General features: G+C 47.0%; 1 protein-coding gene and 1 long non-coding RNA gene across 2 annotated transcripts in view; one reads left to right on the forward strand and one right to left on the reverse strand.

The window, feature by feature from the left end:
- Positions 1-12113: 12113 nt before the first annotated feature.
- LOC137474936 (uncharacterized) lies at positions 12114-13185 on the reverse strand. The gene is made up of 2 exons (XR_010999560.1): positions 12330-13185; positions 12114-12237 (listed from the first exon to the last, which is right to left on the reverse strand). It is a non-coding gene; the product is annotated as an uncharacterized lncRNA (long non-coding RNA).
- A 1606-nt stretch (positions 13186-14791) lies between these two features.
- PODXL (podocalyxin like) overlaps positions 14792-26077 on the forward strand; it is a 45357-nt gene continuing 34071 nt past the window's right edge. Inside the window, exon 1 of the mRNA XM_068189389.1 lies at positions 14792-14971. Coding sequence (XP_068045490.1) covers positions 14932-14971 — 40 coding nt within the window. The 5' untranslated portion in view covers positions 14792-14931. The remainder of the gene's footprint in view (positions 14972-26077) is intronic.

A 26077-nucleotide genomic window follows, 5' to 3' on the forward strand; every position in this document is an offset into this window, starting at 1 on the left:
AGCAGCGTTCCCATCGCAGCCTCCTAACAAATACCAGATACTGTTTTCCACTCCAGTAACACGTCCTTCCGCAGTCACTGTCCAGCCTGGGGCTGTAATTAGTGCTCCAGGCTCCTCACGGATCCATCGCCCATCGAGGCGCTGGGGAGGATGAGCAAAACACACCCTGTCCACCTGCCAGCCCGTCATCTTCTGCTGGCCAGGATTTCCCTCACAGGGGACGGTGATGTCTTGCACAAGTTGCATCCCCCATGCCACTGTCCCCAGCACCACCTAACTCACGGCATTTGCCTTTTCTCCCTTCCCAGCCTCCAGCTCCATCCACTCCTCCATCCCCGGCCTCGACTCATCAAAGGGCTCTGTGTTGTGCCTCCCGCTCCCACCGAGGTCGGCACTACAAATTATCCTTTCATTCCTGCTGTCGTCCCCTCGGCACAGCACTGAAGTCCCTGTCCCCCCCTCCCCTACCCTTCCCAAGTCCAAAGCTGAAAGCAAAAACTCCGTTCTGGTTTTTCCCCACGAAACACAGCCCACCTGCTCTGACTTTGGTCCCCATCCCGCTTTCTGCCCTCCCTTGGTGTGTTGCCCGTTCTTACAGGGAAACATCCACACTGGAAGGGCTCAGAGGCGGTGGGGAGGATCACACAGGAGCCAGCATCCATCCCGACAGCTGCTCCGGCTCCACCAGCCAGCAACAAAGATTTTGTTTTCCTCTCTCCCTTCACATGCTAATCACCCAGCAGCGATTAGAGCTGCAGCCTGACTCCGAGGAAAAGGAGCGGAGGCGAGGGGCCGAGGGGAATTTTTTCAGCGCTGAGTAGAAAGGGGGGGAGAAACTGGGGAAGGGGAAAAAAAAGAAACAAAAGCAGCAAAATCGAGAAATGGGACTTGAAGAAGCTTCATTCCTTAAGGTTGGTCACGTCCGTCCCTTTCAGCATTCAATCCCGAAGGGACCAGGCAAGGGGCCTGTTAAAGATCCCTATTTTGTTATTAGTATTCCTCCCTCCCAGCCGGAGGAGGTGGCGAGGGGGGAAAGGGAGATGGGAGCAGGTCTGGGGAGGGCGCTGGGAAATTCCTGGCATTTTTCTGCCTTTGTGTCTGGGGGCTGAACTGAAAGGGAGGGATGCCGGGCTGCATTAAGCCTCCTGCCCCCTCCAGCAGAGAAGGGATTGCGCTCCCAGAACTGAGAGCTTCTTTATCCCCTTCCTTAGAAGGCTTCCAAGAAAAAAAACTTACAAATTCGTTTGGGTTTTGAGGGAGAAGTCGCTCTCAAGGGAACTCTGGGTTCTCCCTGCCATCTCACTGGGTATTCCTGACTCTTTTTGATCCCTGTAGGAAAGCAGATCTTCCCTGTACATCCCTGGAGGCTCAAGCCCTTATGTTTTTTGGGCCGGTTTCACTTCATAATTGCTGTTTGATGGGGCTCCCCTGGCTTGTCTTTTGACACGATTCTACTGTGCTTCTTTTCACCGTGAATTTTTTTCAGTTTTTTTTTCATGTTTCTAGTCTCCACAGCAGGCTGAGGTAGCAAGAGCCGCACCTGAGCTCTTCGTGGCTGTTGCTTGGCTGAGGGATGCTGCCCAGCTGCTGGAGTTAGGGGAAGGAGCAAATGCTCCTGCCTCGTCCCCCTCACCCTCTGGATGCCGTGAGCCAGGGGCTGCTCTCCTGCTCAGCTTTCTCTGCTGCAGACAATGGGGACCCAGTCTATTCTTACACAGAAGCCATTCAGGGCTTGGAATTGTTCCTGGTGCTTTTACCTTTTCCAGCACTATTGTATCCTCCTGAGGTGGGGGATCAGCATTGTACCCACCACACAAGGGGTGGGAGCCCAGGTGGGTTTTTTTAAACAATATTCTTCTCGTACAAACTCTAAACTCCTATTTGACCTTTTTGACTCTGGCTGAGTGCAGTGATGACATTTCACTCTTTCCAAGGATGACACCCTGGGAATGGTTAATCTGGGGCCTCAGTATGCTCAGGCTGCTTTTTTTTTTTTTTTTTTTTTTTTTTTTCTCATGTGCAATCTTTTTCACTTTTCAACATCAAAAGTAGGCAGTTCCTTTTCCTGCTCACTTCCTGCAGACTAGGAAGAATATCCTTCAGCAGGTTTTCCTGGTGAGTTTTCAGTATCATAAATCTCTACTGGTTTCACTATTCACCCCTCTTGCCAGATCAGTCTGAGCAGAACAGGACCAGCATCACGACTCTTCTGGGAAAATCAGCCACGCATTCCTGTCCTTTGTTCCCCAGCTTTAAACATTTAATTAATCCACTGCAGCCTCTGAATAAGGACAGTAGGAGAGTTGCTCCAGGAATTGGATCAGTCCCATCAGATCAGATTCTGCCTGTGTGCCAACTCCCCCATGTTTTTGACAGGCTCCAGCAAAAGAGGCCAGAAAGTGCCTGTTGGCAGGATGGCCTCACTCCTGAGGTTCAAACTGCTGCTTTTTGGGTGCTGTCAGGAAGAATTCCCACAAGAGGCCTTCCTGTATTCCACATCATCTGTGAGGAGATGAATGTGCCTAATAGTATGAGGTTCAAGCATTAAATCATAGAATCAGAGAATACTTTGGGTTGGAGGGGACCTTTAAAATCCCTCTGCAATGAGCAGGGACACCTTCCACTAGACCAGGTTCCTCCAAGCCTGACCTTGAATATTTCCAGGGATGGGGCATCTACCACCTCTCTGGGCAACCTGTGCCAGTATTTTCTCACCCTTTTTGTAAAAAATTCTTCCTTAGAGCTAATCTGAATTTACCCTTTTTGTTTAAAACCATCACCCCTTGTCTTATCAAAACAGGCCCAGCTGAAAAGTTTGTCCCCATCTTTTTTCAGTATTGAAAGGACACAACAAGGTCTCCCCAGAACCTTCTCTTCTCACTGAGTCCCCAGAGCTCTGCCTGGATTGACTTTCCCTGGGGGAATCTTCTCACCTTATCCCATCCAGCCCAGCTGCAGGACACATCTCCAACCCTTCTCTCCTCCTCCATCCCACTGGCACCAGGAGGAGAAAATTTGCAGGATTTTACATCATGGGGAGTTACAAACTGTGTCCAGCTCTGTTTCCTGGAAAGAATTACGAGGAGCTGGCAAACATCCATATATCATCTGATAGCTAAAAATAGGGAGTGTCCACCAGGAATCACCAAGCCCCACCTTGGTGTGCCCATGGAGCACAAGTGGGATGTGTTTGCAGCCACACAATGGGAGATGGGGAATGCTAAATATAGGGAGAGATGTTCTTTAGCACAGGGAGGCGTGGTGGGACATGTGCCATGCCAGGAGAGAGGCCTTTGGTCAGTAAAAAAGAGATGACAACAGTCAAAGAGGAAGAACTTAATTTATTCCTGGGTACGTGCTGTCTTGTGCCCCTGTGTCCTGCCAGGAGTGACCTCAGCAAAATGGGGAGCTCTTCACCACCTCCTGCTCCTCTTCTTCCCTACTCCTCTTTCTGCTTTGGATTCCTCTGTTTACCATTCTCAGAACATGCACAAGCACCCTGTGTGCATCTCTCTCATTCATTGACAAATAAATGTCTCATATCGAATCCACTGCACACTGGAGAGGAAACTCCCCATGACTAATGCACCAGAGGAGCTTTCAGGCTTCCATTTTGTTTCTCACTATTTCCTGGGATTATCCTGTGCTTTCTAATGAAGAATGAGCAGTCCAGCCCTGCCTGGTGCCATAGGAGGTGGGGAAGCACATGAGGAAAACTCAGTGATGTCACAAAAAAATAGGAAAAGAGACATCCCAGCCTGGGCTGGTCACTGCAGTTTAGCTCTCTGGTTCTTACTCATTTGAGGTTCAGTCCTCAAAAAGAACAACTAAGCTGGAAGGGTTTTGAGGGTGAGGTCGGGCCTACCATATTTTGGTTTGCTATCTGCAGAAAATGGCCATAATATTTCCTGTTTTCCATGTTTGCCCTCCTGTGTGCCGGACTAAATGCTGCTCTGTAATGCCATCACATGCAGACGTATGAAAAAATAAAATAAAACAGTTTGAAGAGGAGAAACAGACTCTTTTTGAAGAAAATGTTTTTGGCTTTTTTTTGTAATTCAGTGTGTGAAGTACAATGTTACAACATCAACCTGTTCTTTAATCCAGCATCTTGAAAAGCAACATTAGGAGTCAACATCTGGGTTTGTCATCTACCCCGTGAATTCAGTAGCCTTGAAGGAGGTGAGGCTCTTCCTGCAGGGAAGATTCTCACGGGACAGCAGTTGTGCTCTCAGTCCTTGTTTCAGAGAGGTTTTTCCACTTTATGAAACAGGAAGTTTGCATTGATCCAAATGAAGTCTTATACATTAAATTACCATGTTCCTAAAATCTGTGTCGGAATTTTGTTCTCAGAGTCTTGGAGACAAAAGGGCTGGGAGTTCTTCAAGGTTGCCTGACTCTTCCCAGTGCTGCAGCTCCCTTATCACCCTTGTGAGCCCACCCTGCTCCTTCCACCCTGGGTATCATCAGCGTGGCTGCTGCACATGGATGGGCAGCCCTGCCTTCACTGGTCATCTCAGTGCTGGAGCCCACTGTCCAGAGGCTTATAAATACAGAAATATTACAGATTTCACATTTTCTTTGTTGACTTGGGATCCTAAATATTTCCAAGTGTGAAGGAAGTTATTATGGCACTGCCTTCTGGGTTGTGAGGGCTGTACCTCATCTCACATCTCCCAGAGAAAAAAGTGAACATCCATGTTAATCTCTCTCTGCTCATCTCACCCAGGGCAATGGAGGAAAACATCTCCATCCTCTCCAGTGCCTGGAGAGACCCTAAAAGGAGAGGCACCATTGAAAAATCCAGCTGTTGGTGACCCAGGAGCCATAGGAACTTTAGAGTGGATATGGAGCATTTACTGATTGGGTGTGGATTGAGACTAAGCCTTCCCTCCGATTCAGACCAAGATACATTAGATAGAGACCAAGAGTACAGGTAGAGATCAGTAGGATGGATTCCAATTCCACTCTGCTCTTGGCAGGTTTGGGATCCAGCTCTGATCCTGGAGTAGGTCCATCAGACAAAGCATGGAAAGCACACCCTCTTCATCCCCTGTTGCCTGATAACCCAAACCCGAAAACCCATCATCAGAGCCATGGGACCTCTCCAGCATGGTCACTGCTGGTGGTGTGTTGAGGTCTAGCTGTTTGCAAGCCTGTTGGGGAAGGAATTGCAGGTTTTCTCTGAGTGGATTTGCCATTTTCTAGCAGGAAAATCAATCAGGTTCAACCTGGAGAGAGAGGTCAAAGCCTTATATGATCCTTTTGCATCTTTTGCAGATGTTCTCCTCAGTTCTCCCTCACACACAGGATGCACAGCATAATGAGAGCTTCCTTCAGTCCCAGAAATTCAGCAAAGCTCTCCCCAAAACGGAGGCCTTCACACCATGTTTCTCATAGGAGCAGGTCCAGCCCAGCCCCCTGTTCTTCCCAGAATTTCCTTTTATTGTTAATCTCAGCAGAGTGAAATACAGACCACCTCTGGAGTGTTCTCCTGGAAATTCAGCTTTCCCACCAGCCATCCTGGAGAGGGGAGACCAGGCCACAAACCACAGATTGCTGGGGATTTATTTATTAATTTTCTTCTTTTTTCTCTCCACTCTTTTAACTCTTCTCTTCTTATTATTTTGGTAGAGTTGCAGCCCATCACACTGCAGAGTGCCAGAGTGCCCTTGCAGATCTCCCTCCCTCAGGATGCTCAACCAGAGAGCCAAACTTGACATTTTTAGGACAAAGCAACTCCCCTGCCATCACCTCCTGCATCTGTGAGCTGAATCCCTCCTCTTGCAGGTAGCAGAGAGCTGAGGCACGGAGCAGGGCTGTATCTGATGTAAAATACCAAGGTGGAGGCTTGTGAATGCTGCTAATTGTCCTTCACTAAATGTCAACTCCCCAGGTACCTCATTAACATCCTTAGCACAGCCAAGAGCATGTGGCTTTCTGCTGTGCTGGGACAGGAATGCTCCCCATGCCTGTTTGCACAGCACTGAGCCAAAGGCATCTTTTGCATCCATTTGAGCTTTCTTAGATCAATCTGAACCAAAAGAATGAACAGTAATATTCCTTAGCTCTAATAAATCCCGTCTCATTGCCAATGTCCCAGGCTGAAAGGAGAATTTCTTTTTACTGGTAGAGGCTGCAGGCATTCTGCCTCCAGGCTGGCTTGATCTCAAGGAGGTGAAGTGTTTGCACAAGGTCTCCTGGCAACAATTTCCCAGTGTCTGGGCAGTTTGGCTTAAGCCAAATCAACAGTGACTCCACACTTGGGATGATTTGGGTTAATAACTCCTGCCTAACTTATCCTACATCCGAGTGCCAGAGAAGAAGTTAAAGCCACCACAGATCACCAGCACCCAACTGCAGCAGGGAAGCCACCATAAACCTTCCCCAAGGCCAGCACTTTGCTGGGAGTCCCAGCACCAGCAGAGAGGAGATGACAACAGGACCTCACACCTCCCTAGTCTTTCCCTTCCCTGCTGCTTGGAAAGCTCTGAGCTGTCTTTTCTTTTCAAACACCACGCAAAAATTGTCATGCTGGGGGTGCTGCTGGTGTGGGCACCTGCACAGAACTGCAGGAATGCTGAGGAACTGGCTGGATGGAGATTTCCCCTGCTACCTCACCACATTTCACCTTTTCCCCTGGCTATTTATTGCTATTCTTTTGCAACTGGACGGGGAGAGAGCTACAGCTGACCTCTCCTGAAGAGTACTTTATCCACAGGTTTTGATGCAAGCAGGAATTCTCCTATCTCTGCACTTCTCCAGCAGGGAAATTTAGCTCCATCCTTGTCAACCTCGCAACCAATGTCCTTCTGTAATTCCCATTACTGCTGATGAGAGTGACACATTTCCACTAACTGGGTCAATGTCCCTTAAATTAGTCTTCACTGAAACATGGAAGCAAGGAAATAAAAGGGAAGCAGTGTTTCAATAAGCTCCCAGTTTGTTTTCAGCCTTGTCTTTAAATAGGAGAGCTCCACATAAAGTGTTTAAAAACCCCTCACAGCTGAGGAAGAAAAAGAGAAAATGTGTTTATCTGTACAAAGCTTTAGTTCATATAAATAATAACATTTATTATTTCCACTGCATGTTCTTTCTGTAAATGTCAAAACCTTTCACAGGCCCAGCCCATGACCATCTTGCTAATCTTGTTGAGGTGCAGGATGTAGCTTGGAGCTTGTGTTGAAAAACTGAGGAACTGGAAGGGAAAATGGCATTTTTAAAATCTAAACCAACATGAGCATTAGAAATGAGACTTAGGAGTGGGGTTCACCTCATCTGACTGCAAGAAGTGACTCATCTGGCCTAGCTTGGGTTCCTACTACAGAAGTGAATTCCCCTTTCCAAAAGCACCTTTCTCACCTTAATTTACCACAAACAAACACCAGCATAAGGACTGGGGGCGCTGGGGTGACACAGGATTCACACCAACCTGCCATGCTGATATCCAGGGAGGGGTTTTGGGGGTGGAAGGAAGCCATCTGAGATGGTTCATGTCTCACAACCCATGGCTTGCACCAGGCATGAAGGAAACTGCTCACAAGGCAGCTGGGAGCACCAGCCTCATAGTGGGCATTGGAGTGTGGAAGAGGAAATAAGATTTTTGATAGTTCTGGAGGACCTGGAGGGGTCAGCCACTCCTCTGGGACATGAGGCTTTCATTTGACCCCTTCTTTCCTCTTTAATTTTTATCCATGTCTACAAAAGCACCAGGGGAAGCAGGAGGACAGCAACTGAAACACAGCCCAGGACAGGGACAGAGAGACAAACAAACAGGGGTTTGCCCAGGCTGCCTGACCCAACCCAACCCAACCCAACCCTCTGGCCCTCACTCCCAGCCCTCACTGTCCCCCAGGCACCCTCACAAAGCCCCAGCCACATCCTAAATGCTCCATGGAGGGGATCCACAAAGACAAACCACAAGCTCCCTCCCATCCCCTTCCCCACTCCAGGCTCCGAAAAATTCCCCTCATCTCTAATAATTCAAGGAGCTTTGTTATGACAGGGCAATGCACTTAATGGAGAGTGAAATTGAAGAAGAATGTGTGGAAGTTGCAGCTTTTATCTCTAAAACAAATAGTGAATTCCTCAGGGCTGCTGCAGCCCCAAACAATGATCCAAGCTGCCGGACCTTTGCAGGTTACCCTGGTAACTTCCAGGCTTTTTTGGGGGCAGATCCTTGTCAGAGGGAAGAGGTGGTGGTGAGGCCACTCTGAAGAGATGTGGAGTTGGTGTTTGGAGAGCAGTGTGTGCCCAAGTGGCAGAAGATATTTAGGTTGTACAGGTGGGAAATTCCCACTGAATCCAGACTGGGATTTCAAGGAGTTTCCCTGCTACATCTAGAAGGAAGTATTGTCCAGCAAAATGGTGCAATCCATCCCAAATTTCTCCTAGAGTTCTTCCACTGGTCCTTCACAGCCCACAGACCTCTGCAGGAGTCTGGGGGGAGGATGAACAGAAGGGATTTTGGAGCAGGAGTCATCCACTCACTATGGCCTTGGAAAAAGAGTTGCCTGAATTGTTCTCTGCACCTTCCTGAGGAGGGGAGATGCAGAGGGAGGTGCTGAGCTCTACTCCCTGATATCCAGTGATGGAATGTGTTGGAATGGTTCAAAACTGTGTCAGGAGAGGTTCAGACTGGTCGTGAGGAAGCATTTCTTTACCAAGAGGGCAGTTAAACACTGCAGCAGGCTGCCTGAACGTTGGCAGCTTGCTGAAAATGATGTTCCTTGGTTTTTCTCCTGGGAAGTTAAACCCAAGAGAAATAGAAACTGCACCTGTTTGAGTGATCAAGTGCAGAGAAAAGTGGAAGAACAGAAGTCTTCAAAATAAGATCACAGCTGAGATCAGGAGATTATTTTAGAACTGAGGGCTGAACCTGGATTTTGTAAGTCTTTGTCAAATACCAATAGGATTTTTGCCTCTTCACTCACAGAAGTTCAGGAAAAGACAGCTGGCATTGTGAGCAGTATCCCAGGCTGTTCTTGGCTTTCTCAAGACAATTCCTGCTCCTGAGGCAAGCTGCATTTTGTTTCCTTCTTCTGGGTCAGGTCCAGGCTAAGGAACAGACTCCCACGTGACACTTCTGACTCCCCATCTTCTGAGATACAAGCACAAACATCAGACTTCAGGTATTTTTGTCTCTTGATGAAAGAAGGGTAGTTTGGCTTTGGTGGTTTTTGTGGTTTTTTTTTGCTTTCCTTCCTGAAATAGTCTCTGGTGATCTTCAACCCAGGAGTCCACAGGCTGTTGCTCACACTGTTACTCACACTGTTACTCACGTCAGAGGTTATCAGCCCTTCATCTTCCCCATCTCAACCCCAAATCTGAATTCCAAACGTTATTACTTCGTGCCCAGTCGGACAAGGAGATATGTGACGACATTCAATAAAATCGGATTACTGGCAAGCTGGATCTCAGCCCAAGGATTTTCAAGCTGTGCAGGCTTCCCTCGGTCATTTTCTGTGAGAAGAGGTAAATATTGCCAGGCTGCCTGGAGACGTCAGCCAAACATTGTGACGAATCTGAACGCAGCCGAGAAGGAATTACAAGGTGCAGAAAAGATAAAACTGTCTTGGGGGATTTATCCCAGCTCTGTGAAGCACAAGAGCACATCCTACTTTATGTTTTCCTCTCCTTTGTCCAGTTTACTTCTAAACTGTAGAAGAAATGGGGTGTTTGTACCCTTTGGGGAATCACAAAAATATTTTGAGATTTCCCCAACAAGGAAATCTTGTATCATGTGGAGTCCTCCTCCGCCTCCTAAGAGGGTTTCAGCCCAGCTGACTTGCATACCTTGAAACCACTGACTCCCTGTGCTGTTCTTTCAGAGCCTTACATAAATATTTGGCTGGAACACACAGACACAGGTAAATGTGAACCTGTGTGCAGCCACATCAATGTCAGAATTAAAAAACACACTTGACTCACTTAAGCCCATGAGATTTTAAATAATCCTAATGTCAATAATAAATTTTAAAGTAAATTCTTATTTTTGGCTCCCACTTTTCCGACAGATGTGCAGGCCATTCTCCAAAGGGTTTCCCTTCACCTCTGAGACATTCATGTTTGGAGTTGAAAGCAAAAGCCTCTACATGATTTCCTGTCTCTGTGGTTTTGGTATTTAGGAAAACCTCCAGAGCTGGGCTACTCGTGATAAAGCTCCTAGTTAGCAATGCTGCATGTCTTGGGGTGTCAAAGACTGTTTATATCTTTCTGGCAAACACCAATGCTTTTTTGACACCCCCAGAAAGTGCCCAGTTTCCCAAATTAGGGTTTTTTCCTGACCTTTCCCCCAGCTGATGGATGGGATGTACTTTATCAGACAGCCAGCTTTTGAAGCAATCATACTAAATACCCCTTTCTTTTTGCCATCAGCTGCTCATGATTCATAGCCATGATCTGACACCCTCAGTAATTACCCCCTTTCCAGCAGAGGCAGATTTGGAGCCGTCATGAGCGGGAAGGCACTTGTACCCTGCAAAGCAGCAGGAATAATGGGAGACCTTCCTTCTGCCCTCCTGGAAAAAGAGGCTTAGCTCCATGTTTCTGGATGAATCCCTGTTTCCAAGAAGTGGAGGCCATGCTGTTGTTTCAGCCACCATGGTAATTGCCAGCGGCCAAGGTTTGAGGAAGCAAAAGAGTGTTACGTCCAACAAGTCTGCTGAGAACTCACAGAACTCCCTGTGTAAGTGCCAGGGTGCATTTTGTGATAATTCAGAGAAAACCTACATACCAAATCAGCAGTCTAGAAGGATTCAGATGCTCAAGGGGTGAGGCTCCATCCTCTTTGCCCAAGGCCAAAGGACCAGCCCAGCCCAGATCTGCTGATGGCACCAACCAGACAGAATTCTTCTCCTAACTCTCATTAGTTACAAACATCACACAATAAAACCAAATCCAAATCCACCCTAACTCTTAAGTGGGTTTCAGACTGTTCTGTTTTCCTTAGGTTGCTGCCAAGGGAGCTCTGTTCTTATCTTTTATTCCCACAGCCCTCAGTTAGAAAGGAGACCCAACACACTTGGGGAATCCCCCATCTCCCAGGCAATGAGCCACAGGATATTTTTGCAGTGTTTTATGGGCACTGGTGCTGTAAACAGCGAGTTTGAGGAGCTCAGCATCACCTCCCTCCTCTCTATCCCAGAATCTGTCCTGCTGAAGCAGCCCAGGTTTTTCCCTGGGCTGTCTTGTGAGATAGAGTAAAAATTTAACAGGATAGAAATCCATTTAAATTTAAGTGAAATGTGCCTCTTTGAGCTTGCTAACATAAGTAAAATATGATGTTTAGTCTAATAACTACAACACTAACAAAACTACCCCAGCTAAGAAGAAAGAATGCAAATTTCCAAGCTAAAGAGATAAAAAATAAGAAAGACTTCTCAAACCTTAAAACAAAAAATGTAAAGTGACCCAAGAGTTCTCACTGTACTTTCTAAAAAAAGTGAGTACAAGTGTAACTAGCTATAAGTCTAACGCAAAATCAAAAAAATAAACATACATAAACCGATTGTAAAATTCTGTAAATATATAAATTAGCTAAAGTAATTAAAAAGATTGAAAGTTTTCAAATGCACGCATGTCCTTTAAAAGAAAAAGATCCCTCACATGCGTCCAGTGCTGAAACAAACATACCAAGCCTTACAAATTTATCAGAATTGTAAGGTTTTAATATTTCACCACAATTCATTTGTCTTGGCAGTTATCACCAAAAACTGGGAGAGAGTGTGTGTGTGAATGGGTTCTGTTATTAAAAATACTCCTCAGGGGGAGAAGGAACTGCATCTCTGATACTGGCAGGATTAATAATGTGTAACAACACTTTCATTCATTTATTGCAACTCAAGTTTCAGTTTTGGGTGCTGTGTAGTACACAGTTGTATCAAGAAGAGGTGAGGCTGGGCTGAATCACCTGGAAATTCTCTCATAATCATAAATATAAGTTTATTTTTTTTTTATCTAAGGTTTGTGTATTTTTGTTTTATAATAATTTAGATGTTTTTTAATTTTTAGAATTTTATAGATTTTTTAAAAAGTTGTAAATTAATTTTTTTTGAGTTTGTGAAGATTTTTAATTTTTTTTATTTTTATATTTCTTTCCTCTTTTTGTATTAAAAAAAATTGTATTAACTGACCCAGAAGTTAAATCAGGACAAGAAACCTTTTCTGGGGACAGCATGCAAAGCAGGGAGGGCTGAGCCAGCAAACCCAAGCATGTCCTCATCTTCTGAAGGTAACCTTGCAACAACAATAAAGTCCACCTTTAACTGAAGGGATCAAGAGAACCGTATTTGAAAAGTCATTTTTAGACTGGAGGTTGTCTTTACCACCTCTGGGTCCAGGCTAGGAAGGTTCCTGGTTTAGCTGGATCCAGCAGAGCCAAGAGGAGGATTCAGAGCAAAGCCCTGAGTTTATTTTCAGTCTCCTCCCAGCTGCAGCGGGCACTCCTTGCCTGAACACCACAAAACAACTTTTAGTGCCTCAACAGAACACAACGCCAAGATTTGATCATAATTTTGTCCTTCATGTTTTGGGCTCATGGCTTCCTTTGAGATATTCTCAAACAGGTGGAACTCTTTCCCAGAAAACATCCTGTGAAAACGTACGTTCTCTGGGGGGAGTAGGAGGGGTCAGTGTTTGTGTGCAGAAGGTGATCCCAAATTAATCCCAGCTCCAGATGAAAACTCCAAATAAGCCCCCAGCCCTGCTGAGAATCCCCAAACGAACCCAATATGGATGAAAGTCCTCAAGTAACCCACACCTGGATGTGAATCTGAAATCAAGCCCCAAACTCCCATTCAGGTGAAAATTCCAAATCCACCCCCATATGCTCATCCTGATAAAACCCACACATTTTTGCCATGCGTGTAGGAATCCCAAAGAGATCCCCAAGTCTGCATCCAAACAAAAATCCTAAATCCTTGCTCATGTGGGTGGGAATCCAAAATCAATTTACAAACCACCATTCAGATTAAAACTCCCAATCTCCCACAAGTCTTCACCATGATAAAAACCCCAAATCCACCTTGGCTCCAGTGAAACCCCACAAATCACTCCTATGTAGGTCGAAATATCAAATCATCCTCACTCCTCTCATTCCAAGAAAAATCCCAAATCCTCCCCAACATCCTAAATCCAATGAAAACCCAACCCGTCCCCACACCGATGGGAACAACACATCCCCCCTCAAATAGCCCACCCTGACAAAAACCCCAAATCTTTCCAAAGTCTTTATCCTGACGAATATTCCAAACTCGTCCATACAGGCAGGAATTCCACCACCCCCAAGCCCCTATCCCAGTGGAAATCCCACATACTGTCCTAAATCGAATGTAACCCCCAAATCTCCCCATGTAGTTGAGAATCCTAAATTCCCTCCCCAGATTTCCACAAATCCCCACCTTAATGAAATTCCAAAATCCTCCCCAACCCTCCTACTCTAACAAAACCTCCAAATACCCCCATGTAGTTGAGAACCCCAAATCCCAACCCCACATCCCCATCCCAGTGAAATTCTCAAACCTCCCCATTCAGTTCACAACCCCAAATCCCAATCCAAACAAAACCCCTAAACCCTCTCCAACCTCCTAACTCCAAAGAAACCCTAAAGCCCCACTCCAACCAAATCCTTAAACCCCTTTCCAACCTCCCAACTCAAACAAAACAACCAAATCTCTCCATGAAGTTGAGAACACCAAATACCAATAAAAGCCTTAAATCTTCTCCGAACTTCCAACCCCAACAAAACTCTCAAATCCCTCCATGCCGTTGAGAACCCCAAATCCCCCCATACCACTATCCTAAAGAACCCCAAGCCCTCTCCAACCTCCCAGTTCCCATGAAACCCCTAAATTCTCTCCAACCACCCAACTGCAACGAAACACCCAATACCTCAATGAGCGCCCAAACCCCATCTCCCATACCTCCATCCTAACAAATCCCTTAAACCCTCTCCAACTTCCCAAATCCAATGAAACCCCCCAAATTCCTCCATGAAGCTGAGAAGCCCAAATCTCCCCCAGACCTCCCATCCCAATGAAGTCCCCCTCGTCCCCTTTGCAGGTACATTCCCCTATCCTCGCTGCCTGCTCCTTCCCCATCCCCATCTCCATCCATCCCCATCCCATCCACATCTCCATCCTCATCCATCCCCATCCATCCCCATCCTCATCCATCCCCATCCCCATCCCCATCCATCCCCATCCCCATCCTCATCCATCCCCATCCCCATCCCCATCCCCATCCATCCCCATCCCCATCCCCATCCATCCCCATCCCCATTCCCATCCCCATCCATCCCCATCCCCATCCTTATCCATCCCCTCCACATCTCCATCCCCATTCCCATCCCCATCCATCCCCATCCCCATCCCCATCCCCATCCCCATCCATCCCCATCCCCATCCTCATCCATCCCCATCCACATCTGCATCCCCATTCCCATCCCCATCCATCCCCATTCCCATCCCCATCCATCCCCATTCCCATCCCCATCCATCCCCATCCCCATCCCCATCCCCATCCGTCCCCATCCCCATCCGTCCCCATATCCATCCCCATCCCCATCCCCATCCCCATCCCCATCCCCATCCCCATCCCCATCCCCATCCGTCCCCATCCCCATCCCCATCCGTCCCCATATCCATCCCCATTCCCATTCCCATCCCCATCCATGCCCATCCCCATCCCCATCCATCCCCGTCCCCATCTGTCCCCATATCCATCCCCATCCCGGCGCTCTCTCCCCCCGCGCCGGGGGCGGAGGCGAGGGCGGTCCAGGGCCGTTCTGCGCCTCCCCCGGCGGCGGGAGAAGGGGGGGCCCGTGGCCGGGGCCGTGGCCGGGGCCGGGGCCGGGGGAGGGAGGGCATCGCCCGCCCGCCCCGCCGGGAGAGAGCGCCGGGAGCCGCGCCGGGACGGCCGCGCCGAGGCACCATGCGGGCTGCGGGGCTGCTGCCGCTGCTGCTGCTGCTCGGTGAGTGCCTCCCCTCCTCTTCCCGTGCCTTCTTCCCCGCTTCAAGCATCCCTCGCCTTCTCGCCGCGCTCCGCTTTTCCCGTTACTATTGGCGAGTTTGGCGGAAAAGCAGCCGGGGGACGCCGGGCGCCCGCCCGCCGCCTGAATGCGGCTTTATCGCGGCTCTTATCGGAACCCGGGCACATCCAGCCCTCCGCGGCAGCGCAACTTGGGGCGCGGGAGCCGCAGTGCTGCTTCGTTCTGCGGAGGGATGAGCCCGAGCCTCCAGCTCTGCCCGCCCGCATCCCGCTCCCCAAGCCCCCGCTCGGGGGCTCGGGCTCTTGGGAGAGCGCCGAGCTTCTCACCCCGCTTTTGGGGTCCCATCGAGCCCGGGGGGACTTTGGGCTCGGCGTGGCGGGGCTGTTCTTGCAGTGGTCCAGGTGCTGCACCCGCGGAACGTGAGCCAGAGATGGCGCGGGAGAGGAGCGGGGAATGCTGCTGGAGACAGCAATTCCCTGGTGGAAGTTGATGGTGGAGTTGGGAAAAGGTGAAACTGGAGACTCTTGGGGATGTGTCGTGCTGGGGAGGTTTGGGAGTGGAAGCGGTTCTGGGGTCCTGCGGTAGTGTTGGGGTCAGGGTGAGGTTCGGGTGATGGAGTGGGAGTTGTGGTTCTCTGGTGGGGTGTTTTGTTGGAGAGGTGGCCATAAACCACATGGAAAAGTAGCAGGGAAAGGAAACGCACTGATGCTTTCCAGAGTGAATAAAGGTAGGGAGGAGAGGGGCATTTCTTCCTTGTAATCAGGGAAGGCAAGGGAGATGCGAAAATAAAAAAAATTAAAAAATAAAATAAAATAAAATAAAATAAAATAAAATAAAATAAAACAAAACAATAAAATCCTGCTTCAACTCATGGCTCCCAGAAGAGCCTCTGCAGAGCTGAATGTGCTTTTATTCAAGGTAACAAAAGCTGGGGGATGCTTCGGAGGTAAAAGCGCAAGTGGAGGCAGGGCCCTGGGGATTTAACTCTGGGGTGAATTCCCAGAGGTCTGGCCCAAATCTCTGCCTGCTCCTTGTTTTTTCCTGTTCCTCTTGGGACTCACGGGGTTTGCTGGGCAGGCAGGTGTAAACCCCCATCTGTCCCTGATGCCAACATGGGCTTTAAAGGAGATTTCTCTTCCCAGTAAAACTCAGGAAGCCCTGAGCATCATTAACACTGGCATAAAGCAGGAGCTGTTCATGCCATTTTTCTTGTGCTGGCCAGAATTTAGCTGAGTTTAGCTGACTTTGCCTCCCCAGAAGGTTTTGTTCTGTTTTCCAAAATGAGGTGACAAACACACTGGGACTGGGACAAAGCGGGCTCGTAGTGGGAGTGGGGACAGTGTGGGGAGCTGCTTCTATGACACTCTGAGGTGATCCTATTACATCTTTCTCAAAAACTAATTGATTAAATCCTTCAAAACAGTGTTTTCTGCCATTCATTGCTGCTCTTAAATTTTGAAATAAGCTCCTTAGTGATGCCTTTATATTGCTCCCTGGGTATTGGAACCAGGATTTTCTTCCTTAGGGGCCAAGATAGGCATCCCTATTTATTGAGTGTTTGGGCTCAGAGTCCCAGCAGTGCTTAACTCCAAAACTGGAATCTGCTGTGGTCATCTGAGTTCCTCAAAGCCTTAAATTCATCCTTTTCCCTCCTTCCTCCTTAAATGGGAATAATGGGGCTGGGTTTGTAGGTGAAGCTGTAGTATTTTGGGTATCTTAGGAAATAATGGTTGGGATGGAGCCTGCATGATTTGCTGTGTTTAAACTGGATGTGAAATGAGAGGGATTTCAGAGCTGGTTTTTGGAAGGTGACAACTTCTGTGTGTGGGGCAGGGCGGAATGAGCCCAAGGTTGCTGAAGTTTTTAAAAGCATCTCTCTGGGGTACAGCAATTTCCCTAGAAATACTGACTTCCAGGCTTGTACATCCCAATCCCCTGATTTTGCAGATTCCTCTTTATATCCTTGCTTAAATCAGAAGAAAATCAGCTTTAGACAAGGCATAGCCAGTGTGTACAAGAGATGCAGCAAATATAACATTAGGCAAAAAACATCTTTAAACTCCACCAGCCAGAGAGGGGCTCAGAGTTACCCATTACAGCATCTTCATGGGATATTTTATTTTATTTATTCTTTCTCCACGTTGCATCTTGTATTCCCACTGGCGGTCTGATAGGAAAATTGCATCAGGAAGAGACAAAAAATACTTTTTATTCTCAGGGGATTCAAGAGAGCCGCAGCTCAAACCTGTCCTGGGGGCAAAAAAGGGCAGGAAGGGTTTTTACCGGAGATCAAGCACCGGGCTCAAAGAAAACCACAGACTGATGGGTTTGAAATCCTTGTTGCCAAAACACCGCTTTTCATTCCCAAAGCTGAATTCCCAGGCTACCTCCCCAGGACTGAGAGTTCCCTGGTACTGGGAGTTCGTGTTTGTCGAAGAGCTGTCAGAGATGTGCATTTAAAAAAAAAAAAAAAAAACAAACATTTTATCCATTGAATACTAATCCTGACACCGGCAGGAGGAGGCAACTGGGGCCATGTCTCCAGGAGGAGAAAAAAGATGTTTAACCAGAGGGTTTTAGAATCAGCATCAAAGCAGAGAGGCTCTTCTAAGATATTTTGTCTCGGAGGAACTTTGATAAGACTTTTGCAACCTTTTTGACATTTTAGCCGTGCAAAGCCTTCGATTCCCTGCACCGACAGAATAACACTACCCCGGGGTCTGTTTGGGAGGCTTAATTAAAGGGTTGTTTGTAAATCAAGTGAAGATTCCTGGATGAAAGGGACTGGAACCGTGCAATATACTGATTTAATTCCAGGGAATCGCTCTAAAGGCTTGTGACGAGGGTGATCATTCATGCTGGTGGTGACGGGAGACTGGCTGGAAATATCTGCTCTCAGCATTTGCAGGGAGGCTGGGGTAGCACTTTGGTTATTGTATTCCCTATAAACCATGTATTTTGTCTCCCCATCTGCACTTCTAAAAGGTCTAAACCCACCAGCATGAGTTCTGCGGTGTTTTCTGGGACTGGTGGAGGTTATTTGCAGACAGTGAGGATCCCTCTGGCTGTGCTGTGCCCCCATGATCCTGGGGGTTTTATTGCTCTGTGAGAGCAGAGAGGAGCTGTTGGGGTTTAGGTACCCCAAATTTTACCTTTTATCTGTGATGCTGCCCTGGGTGGCCCGTTTGCTGTGTTCCCAAGGACCCACCACACCGGTGGTAAAAGCGCAAGTGGAGGCAGGGCCCTGGGGATTTAACTCTGGGGTGAATTCCCAGAGGTCTGGCCCAAATCTCTGCCTGCTCCTTGTTTTTTCCTGTTCCTCTTGGGACTCACGGGGTTTGCTGGGCAGGCAGGTGTAAACCCCCATCTGTCCCTGATGCCAACATGGGCTGTAAAGGAGATTTCTCTTCCCAGTAAAACTCAGGAAGCCCTGAGCATCGTTAACACTGGCATAAAGCAGGAGCTGTTCATGCCATTTTTCTTGTGCTGGCCAGAATTTAGCTGAGTTTAGCTGACTTTGCCTCCCCAGAAGGTTTTGTTCTGTTTTCCAAAATGAGGTGACAAACACACTGGGACTGGGACAAAGCGGGCTCGTAGTGGGAGTGGGGACAGTGTGGAGAGCTGCTTCTATGACACTCTGAGGTGATCCTATTACATCTTTCTCAAAAACTAATTGATTAAATCCTTCAAAACAGTGTTTTCTGCCATTCATTGCTGCTCTTAAATTTTGAAATAAGCTCCCTAGTGATGCTTTTATGTTGCTCCCTGAGTATTAGAACAGCCAGTGTGTACAAGAGATGCAGCAATTTAGACAAAAATCACCTTTAAATTCCACCCAGAGCCCCCTGAAGCCCTGTAGAGCTGGGGATGGGGTGAGTGGGGTTTTATCCTTGCAGGGTGATGCTCCAAGGAGGTGAGGTCCTGCTGTAACATCTGCCTGTGCTACAGGGCCTCAAACCCCAAGCTCAGGTGCCTTCAGCAGCTTCATCTCCAGGTGGTCCAGGCAGGATGATGCCTGTAGCAAACCCACCTGTGGATGTCCAGGAATTCCTCCCTCCCCGCTGCTGAGCTGATGGGCAGCGACACTTAGAAACGTGCAGGGTGTGAGTCTGAGCATGCACCTGACCCCCAGCGTTGTTCCCAGGCTGAGACCACTCCTGCACCAGCAGGAACCACCCCCAGCTCTGCCCAGAGCAGGACGAGAGGGTTTGAACCCTGCAGGAATCCGGGTGGCCCGGCTGGGTCCATTCCCCATGTGCAGGCATGTGAAATCTCACCAGCCTCTCCAGAGCTTCAGCATGCTCCTGCCAGCTTCCTGCTCCTCAGCCTGTTTACGTGCTCAGCTCCTTCCACAACTGGCCCATCTCCACCTAAGGATGTTGTTTCTGAATTCTTGCAATGCCTGCCCTTTCCTTCACAGAGAGAACCTGAGCAAACTTAGCTTTTTTTTTTTTTTTTTCCCACTCTTTAAGCAACGCACGCAGTCATCTGACATTTCTTGTTCTCCAGCTACCTGTGCTCAGTCCACGGCCACCCCCAGGGCTCTGCCAAATACTCCACGTTGCAGAAAGCAGTTCTTTTAGGCTTTGAATTGCCAAATAAATCCATGAAGTGTTTCATTTGCAGTTTGTGAGGCAGCCCTGATTTTCCATTTGGGTCTTGCAAGTCCTTTGGGGATGTGCCACCCATTTCCCCCAAAAACCTCTCTGTTGGCCTTGGGGCTTAATTAAAAAAAAAATCCTTATTTTTTTCCCTGAACTGCCTGGTGAGATGGTGTCCCACACCCCAGAGTGAGGGTGCTTCCTCCAGTGCTTTGTTGTTTGGGAGGTTTGGGGACAGTTTATCTGAGCTTCCTTGGGTTTTAAGTGCTCTAATTATACACTTGTTGTTGTGCTAGGCTGAAGCCTTGCAGTGTTTACTCTGGGGATCCTTGAGGAATACACAGATCCACTGCAAACAGGCAGGAGGGATGTGCTCTGCCCATATCACAGCTCCAGAGGTGCTCAGCCATTGGGGCTATCCAAAAAGATGTTAATTTTTATGCTAAAAAGCCCTGTCTGGGAAGGCAGACAGAGCTGGGGAGAAACAGATAATCTTCTTTTTTACTGTACAAAAATCATATAAGATATTTTTTTTCAGCTGTAAACTGAAGAGGTGAAATGCTGTTTAAAGAACTGGCTGTGGTGGAGTTCCCCTCTCTATTTTTCAAGTGTTTGGTGGCAAGACTGTGCAGTGAGTGGTCAGGGATGGGGGTGATCCACTCAGCTGGGGCTGCTGTGGTACAAAAAGCATCGAGAAGTGTTCAAAAGTGTAGATGTGGTGCTTAGGGACATGGTTTAATGGGGGACCTGGCATGTTAGCTTAATGGCTTAATGGATTTAATGTTCCTAGAGGTCTTCTCCTACTAATGATTCCATGATTCCATGGGCAGGGACACCTCCCACTATCCCAGGTTGCTCCAATCCCCATCCAACCTGGCCTTGGACACTTCCAGGGATCCAGGGGCAGCCACAGCTCCTCTGGGCAAGCTGTGCCAGGACCTCCCCACCCTCACAGGGAAGCTGAGGTTCCTTCAAAGATGACTAAACCTGTTTCAAGTTACCTGCTGGCTTTGAATTGCAAGTCATGCTGGAAATAGTGGGAATTGGTGGGAATCTTGGAAAATGCCAGTAGTAATTTTCATGCCTTTGGGAAGTGCAGAGCTCTGTGGTGGCTTATTAAGGGTGACTTCTTGAGGGTTACATGCCCATATACACTTGATTTGAGCTGTTGTGTGTCTTAGAGCCAGCCTTTGGCACTGAATATTGCTGAAATCTTTTGGGAAACAGAAAAAGCCAGGATACCCTAAAGAGACAAAAAAAAACCCCTCTCTCCTTCAAGAGGTGAAATTGATGCCTTGTGAAGGCTGACCTAGAACAGAGACTAGATGGAGCTAAAGAATAAAGTGGGGATTTATTAGGAATCTTCAACAGATTCACCTTGGGCAGCACAAGAGCCCAGCCAGGGCTGCACCCAAGATGAACCCAAATGGTCCCAAAATGCACGAGCGCTCCCGGGGGCTCTCACTGGGATCAGCTCTGCTCCATTGGCACGTTGGAGTTCATTGTCCCATTCCAGCTTTAGCCCATGCAGTCCCATCCTGCTTGTTTTTCTCTCCTCAGCCCACGGTGTTTGTGCTCCTGGGCCTGAGGTTTGGATCATTTGTCCTTGGTGCCCAGCTGGAGCAGGAATGGTTTTGTCTCCCTGCTCTGTGCAGAGAGCTCACCATCCCATAATGTGAAGCCCAGACCTGCACACTAAAGCAGCTCAGAATCTGAAAAATATAAAAGCTCAAACCTGAGGCATCATTTCCCCCCTGAAAGCTAAAACCTGAAGCATCAAAGCGAAGCTGCTCAAACTCCAAAAGCACCACCATCCTTCATTACTCATCTGCCCGTTGGGTCCCAGGTCTTGCTGATGGAAGTTTTCTCACCACCAGATGTGCCTGTTTAGCAAATCTTTGTATCCCTGCAGCTCTGCATGTCGCAGGCACCTTTTCTGCCCCGTAAATAACGTGCGTCTCTCGCCTCGCTTGGCCGCGGGCCAGGCGCTCTCAGCAGACACCGGTGACAGTTTGGTGACAAAGCATTGCAAGGACACAAGGAGAATTCAAACAACTTATTAAAATCAACTCAGTGTGGTGTCTCAGCACCCAGCAGAGAGCGGGAGGGGGAAGGAACGGGAGCGAACCTTTATTTTGGGCAATGGGAATTCCAGTGCTGCTGGAACATCTACTTTTGGATGTGCATCCAAAATGAGCAGCAGAGGGAAGGGAACAGGCCAGGCTGAGATTTGGCTTTCAGCAGGGCTCCACTTGTGAATAACATTCAAGATTCTGTGTCTTGCGGCTGGGTGGCAGCAGGAAGAGGATGGGTTCCAGTTTGGACAAACTGGGATGACTGGATTTGAGGAGGAAAGGAAAATTGGGAGTCACAGTGTGACTCCTCTGCTTTTTCCTCGCACTGAAGGACACAAGGTAAGGCCATGGAGGTTCAGATATTTAACTAAGGTGTTTAAGGTTGAAGCTGAGTTATCCTTGAATCCAGCTGTGTCTTCTGAAGGCAATTCAATGTGTCTTGGGATGATTTGTCCACTAGAGATGCTTGTTTCCATAAATGCTCCCCAACATGGTCTGACGTTGCACCAAAAATATCTAGGACCTGCCCCTGGAAACACTTACATTGTGTAACATTGTCTGTATGTGCTCAAAAATGTAAAAAAAATGGTTTTGGGATTTGGATGAACTTCTTGCTGGTCGGTCAGGAGTGCTCCCTAAAGGCTGCAAAATGAACAGGCAAATAAGAACATGGTCCTTCTGTGCTTGTTGTCAGGTGCAGGACAGATCCTTAGTAATAGGCAGAGATGGGATCTGCATTAAAAGCTCCTCCAAAACTGAAAAGGTATTTTTTTTCATTCTGAGTCGGTTCCATTTTAGATGCTGCTTCGAGGTCTGGTTCATATCCTTATCATCCTGAATAAAAATTGGATTAATCCAGTGGCTTTTTCTCTGTTTCACAGGCTCTGTGTGCAGGGAGCTTTGGTCTTAGGCCACATGGCTGATGAGGGTGGTGAAAGGGGAAGGAAGGTCATTTTTCAGTGGAAGAATAAGGCCTCAGTTATTAATGGCAAAGGCTGAAATTTTCTCTCTCAGCCTTAATTGATTTTGGCAAATTAAACTGGGGGAGGAGGTAGAAATTGGCTTAGAAATTAAGCTCTAATACTTAAATGCATATTAGATCTATTGTAGAGAAATGAGGAGACAGCCTTGTTAGACCTTTTATTCTAAGTGCTTCTGCTGAATACAGGCAAAGAGAAAAATACCCAATTTCTAACTTGGACAAAGGAGACTTGAAAGACTCTTCAGAAAGGCTTGGAGAAACTCTGTTTGAGAAAGTGCTTCTTTGAAACCTAATAGCAAAGACCACTTTTTTTTCCCCCCCCTCCTCCCTGGAGTCTAAAGGCAGGAGGGCAAGATAAGACATTCCACCACGTAGGCAAATAGGCAAAAAAAAAAAAAAAAGAAAAAAAAAAAAGAAAAGTTTAAATGATAGTGCTGCAGGCTGTGGAAAGTGGAGAGCTCTCAGGGTGACTATTATGTGCTGCTTATCAAAACACTGTGAGCTCTGACTGTGAGAAAAAGCAGAGTAATTTAAGAGATACTCTATGCCAGCATGGATCTGGTTAGCAGTGGTTATACAGGAACAACATCAAGTAGCCAAGGCCCTCAAGATATATCTAATATCTAGATCTAATCTATATCTATATCCACATTAAATAAGCAATAAAGTTGTCCTCATTCGACATTTCTAATTTCTCAAGCAACAGAAGAAATGTTTAAAACACAGGTAAGGGAAGCAAGTTTTTTACCACGTACTGAGTCAGTAGATAAGGAGCAGCCTCAAAGCAGGTTGTGATTGCAGAACTCCAAATCAGTATTCTCATCATGCATTTTTTTGCAGCCATCACTCTCTGCTGGCAACCTGGTTCGGTTTTGGAGCCTGAAGGAATAAAAATAACAAATAAACAAACAAGAATTTGTTCCTGTGGGTTTCTCCTGGCAAAGCAGAGAAAGTAGCAATGCGCAGTAAAAGCAGAAAACAGCCTCCTCCTGTTTTATTTTCTTTTTTGTTGGCTTTTTCCTTCTAGCACTGGTCTCATTTTCAGATGGATCAGCACCCTGATCTGGTTTGACAAATGCTAAGGAGTGTTTGTGCTCTCCACTGCCTCATTCTAAGAGCACATAAATTTATACCAAATCACAGCATTGCCATAAACACCCCAAAATCCTGTGTGGCAAAGAAAAGCTGTGATACCTGTGCTGCAAATGGGAGGAACAAGCAATTCTGGGGCTCCCAGAAATCCTGATCCAACTGAGAGACAACCAGGACAAAATATAAAAAATGGGACAGGGCATTTTGTCAGCTGTGAAGCCAGAGAGCAAAATTCCCAGCCTTGAGCCCAAATTTCAAGTGTGCAGGAGTTAATCTCCTCATCACCTCCACTTTCCCAAGGGTCAGGGTCATTCTCATACCAAAAAGCCAAGGAGATCTCTTTGACATAAAGAATAAATTTTCCTGTCCTGTACAGGACATGGAATGCTGTGGAAAAAGAAAGTTTAGAGATTAATGCAACACTCTATTATAGAAAATTATTTTGTTTCCTTAAAATTTCCCCAGCTGGCTAAAAAAAGCCCTCAAGGCTCTCAGTCCATGTGATTTTGTGGGCCTCTAAGACAGTTCCTGCCCATGAATGGCACCAATAAATCCCCATTAACCACATTCAACAGGAGAATGATCTTTTTTTCTCATTAAAGCTTCACAAAGGGTTCAAAACCTCATTTTATGGCAGGGTGCTTTGATTTAAATTGATGTGGCTTAAATTATGAATTTTAATCATGACTTAAAATACAGAAGGAGAAAGTCATAATTTGAATTATTTGAATTTTATCATGTTTTTCATTTACAATTCATAGCTATATCCCTTAAGTAGGGCTGATTCTCCTCATTGTAAAACTTGGAGATTTACAGCCCACTCTCGCCTTTCAACTGTGTTTTCTAACCAGGCTGGCACACTCTGAACATATTTGTTGAAGGAATTTTATAGCCTGAGACCTCTCTATTTTGATCTCTAATTTATGCATCTCTGGAGTCGTCCTTGGCAATGATGAATAAAACTAATTTAGGGTTTATTGGTGGAAATCACTCTTTGCTTGTAGAGGAAATTTCTGTTAAACTGACAAACGCAAAAGAGCATTTACAATTCCTTTAAGATACATCAAATAACCGAGGACCTGGGCACCATATGCAATAAACTTTTCAACAAACTTTTCAGTTTAGTGCTAAGCAATTCAGTGAGCAAATCTCCAGCGTCAATCTGTGATGGAGTTAGTGACTGAAATGAATTGTTCTGTGTCCCTCGAGGGTGTCAAATAAACAGGAATCATTCTCTTAGAGTTCACTTTTACTGTTTAAAACAGAACCATTTTATTTTTCAGCTGCCGGTTTCCAGTTGTTTTTGCAGCTTGGAATTAAGTGTTGGTGGAGCAGCTGAATGTGTTTCTCCTTGACTTGGAGAGGGAATTTCAATGGATAGCTGAGATTTATGCACATAACTTTTGACTGTCTAACTGACTGTCCCATGCTGAATGTCTGGATACCCTGGACATCTGCCCATAGTGTAGGCAGAAAGCAATTAAAGAGAAGCAAAAATTAATGAGACTTCCTTTAATTGACCGCCCTGTTTTTGTCTCACATCCAAATCCAGCCCCACTTAGTGCTGAAAAAGGTGAGTTCCCCAAGTGCCATGGATGTCCTGGTTGGGTCTGGTCTCACTGCAATATATTTAATGTTCTTTTTGGCGCTAGATGAAAAAATCTGGTCTCCCAAAAATCAGGAAGAGGTTTGGCCTTGATGGATTGTGGCCCCTTCCCCTCATCCAGCCTGTTCTGATGCGTCCCCTTTGCTGATCCAACATGAGAGCATTTTCCCCAGCAAGCCTGGCAAATAAAACTTTGCTGTTTAAAGCAACAGAGGGGAGAAAAAGAAGAAAAATTAAGTAATCCTGAGGTGATTGTGATTGCCACTCCTGCCATCACTGCTTTGCACAAAGCCATTCCAGTGGGAGGATGCATCTGCTTCTGCTGCAACACATCAGTTTAGGCTGATAAAGGTCTCTGATAAGCTAAAATTTGACCCAGCTTAAGGTAGAGGATGCACTAACAGACCCTGGGCAGGCTCCTGCAGCCCTGACTGTGCATTTCCTTAGTCCAAATCCCTCTCAGGCTCTTGGGAGGAGTAGCATCCCACGATGGCCATGCTCCTGAGTTGTTCCATGGTGAGTGATTATCAAAACCTGGCCTGTAATTCACCATCTCACCCCCAAACATTATTTTCTGGGGAGTTTTCCAGCCAGGAGAAGGTCAGTAGTGGAGGGGGTAGTGTTAAGGAATTCCTAATGAGGACAAGGTTGGGTGATACAACCCCCACTGTTGGCTGCCCAGTGAAGGACAAAACCTGTCACCCATCACTGTCCACAGTCCCCATTCCAGGT

This window comes from Anomalospiza imberbis, chromosome 5, assembly GCF_031753505.1.
Source record: "Anomalospiza imberbis isolate Cuckoo-Finch-1a 21T00152 chromosome 5, ASM3175350v1, whole genome shotgun sequence".
NCBI lineage: Eukaryota > Metazoa > Chordata > Aves > Passeriformes > Viduidae > Anomalospiza > Anomalospiza imberbis.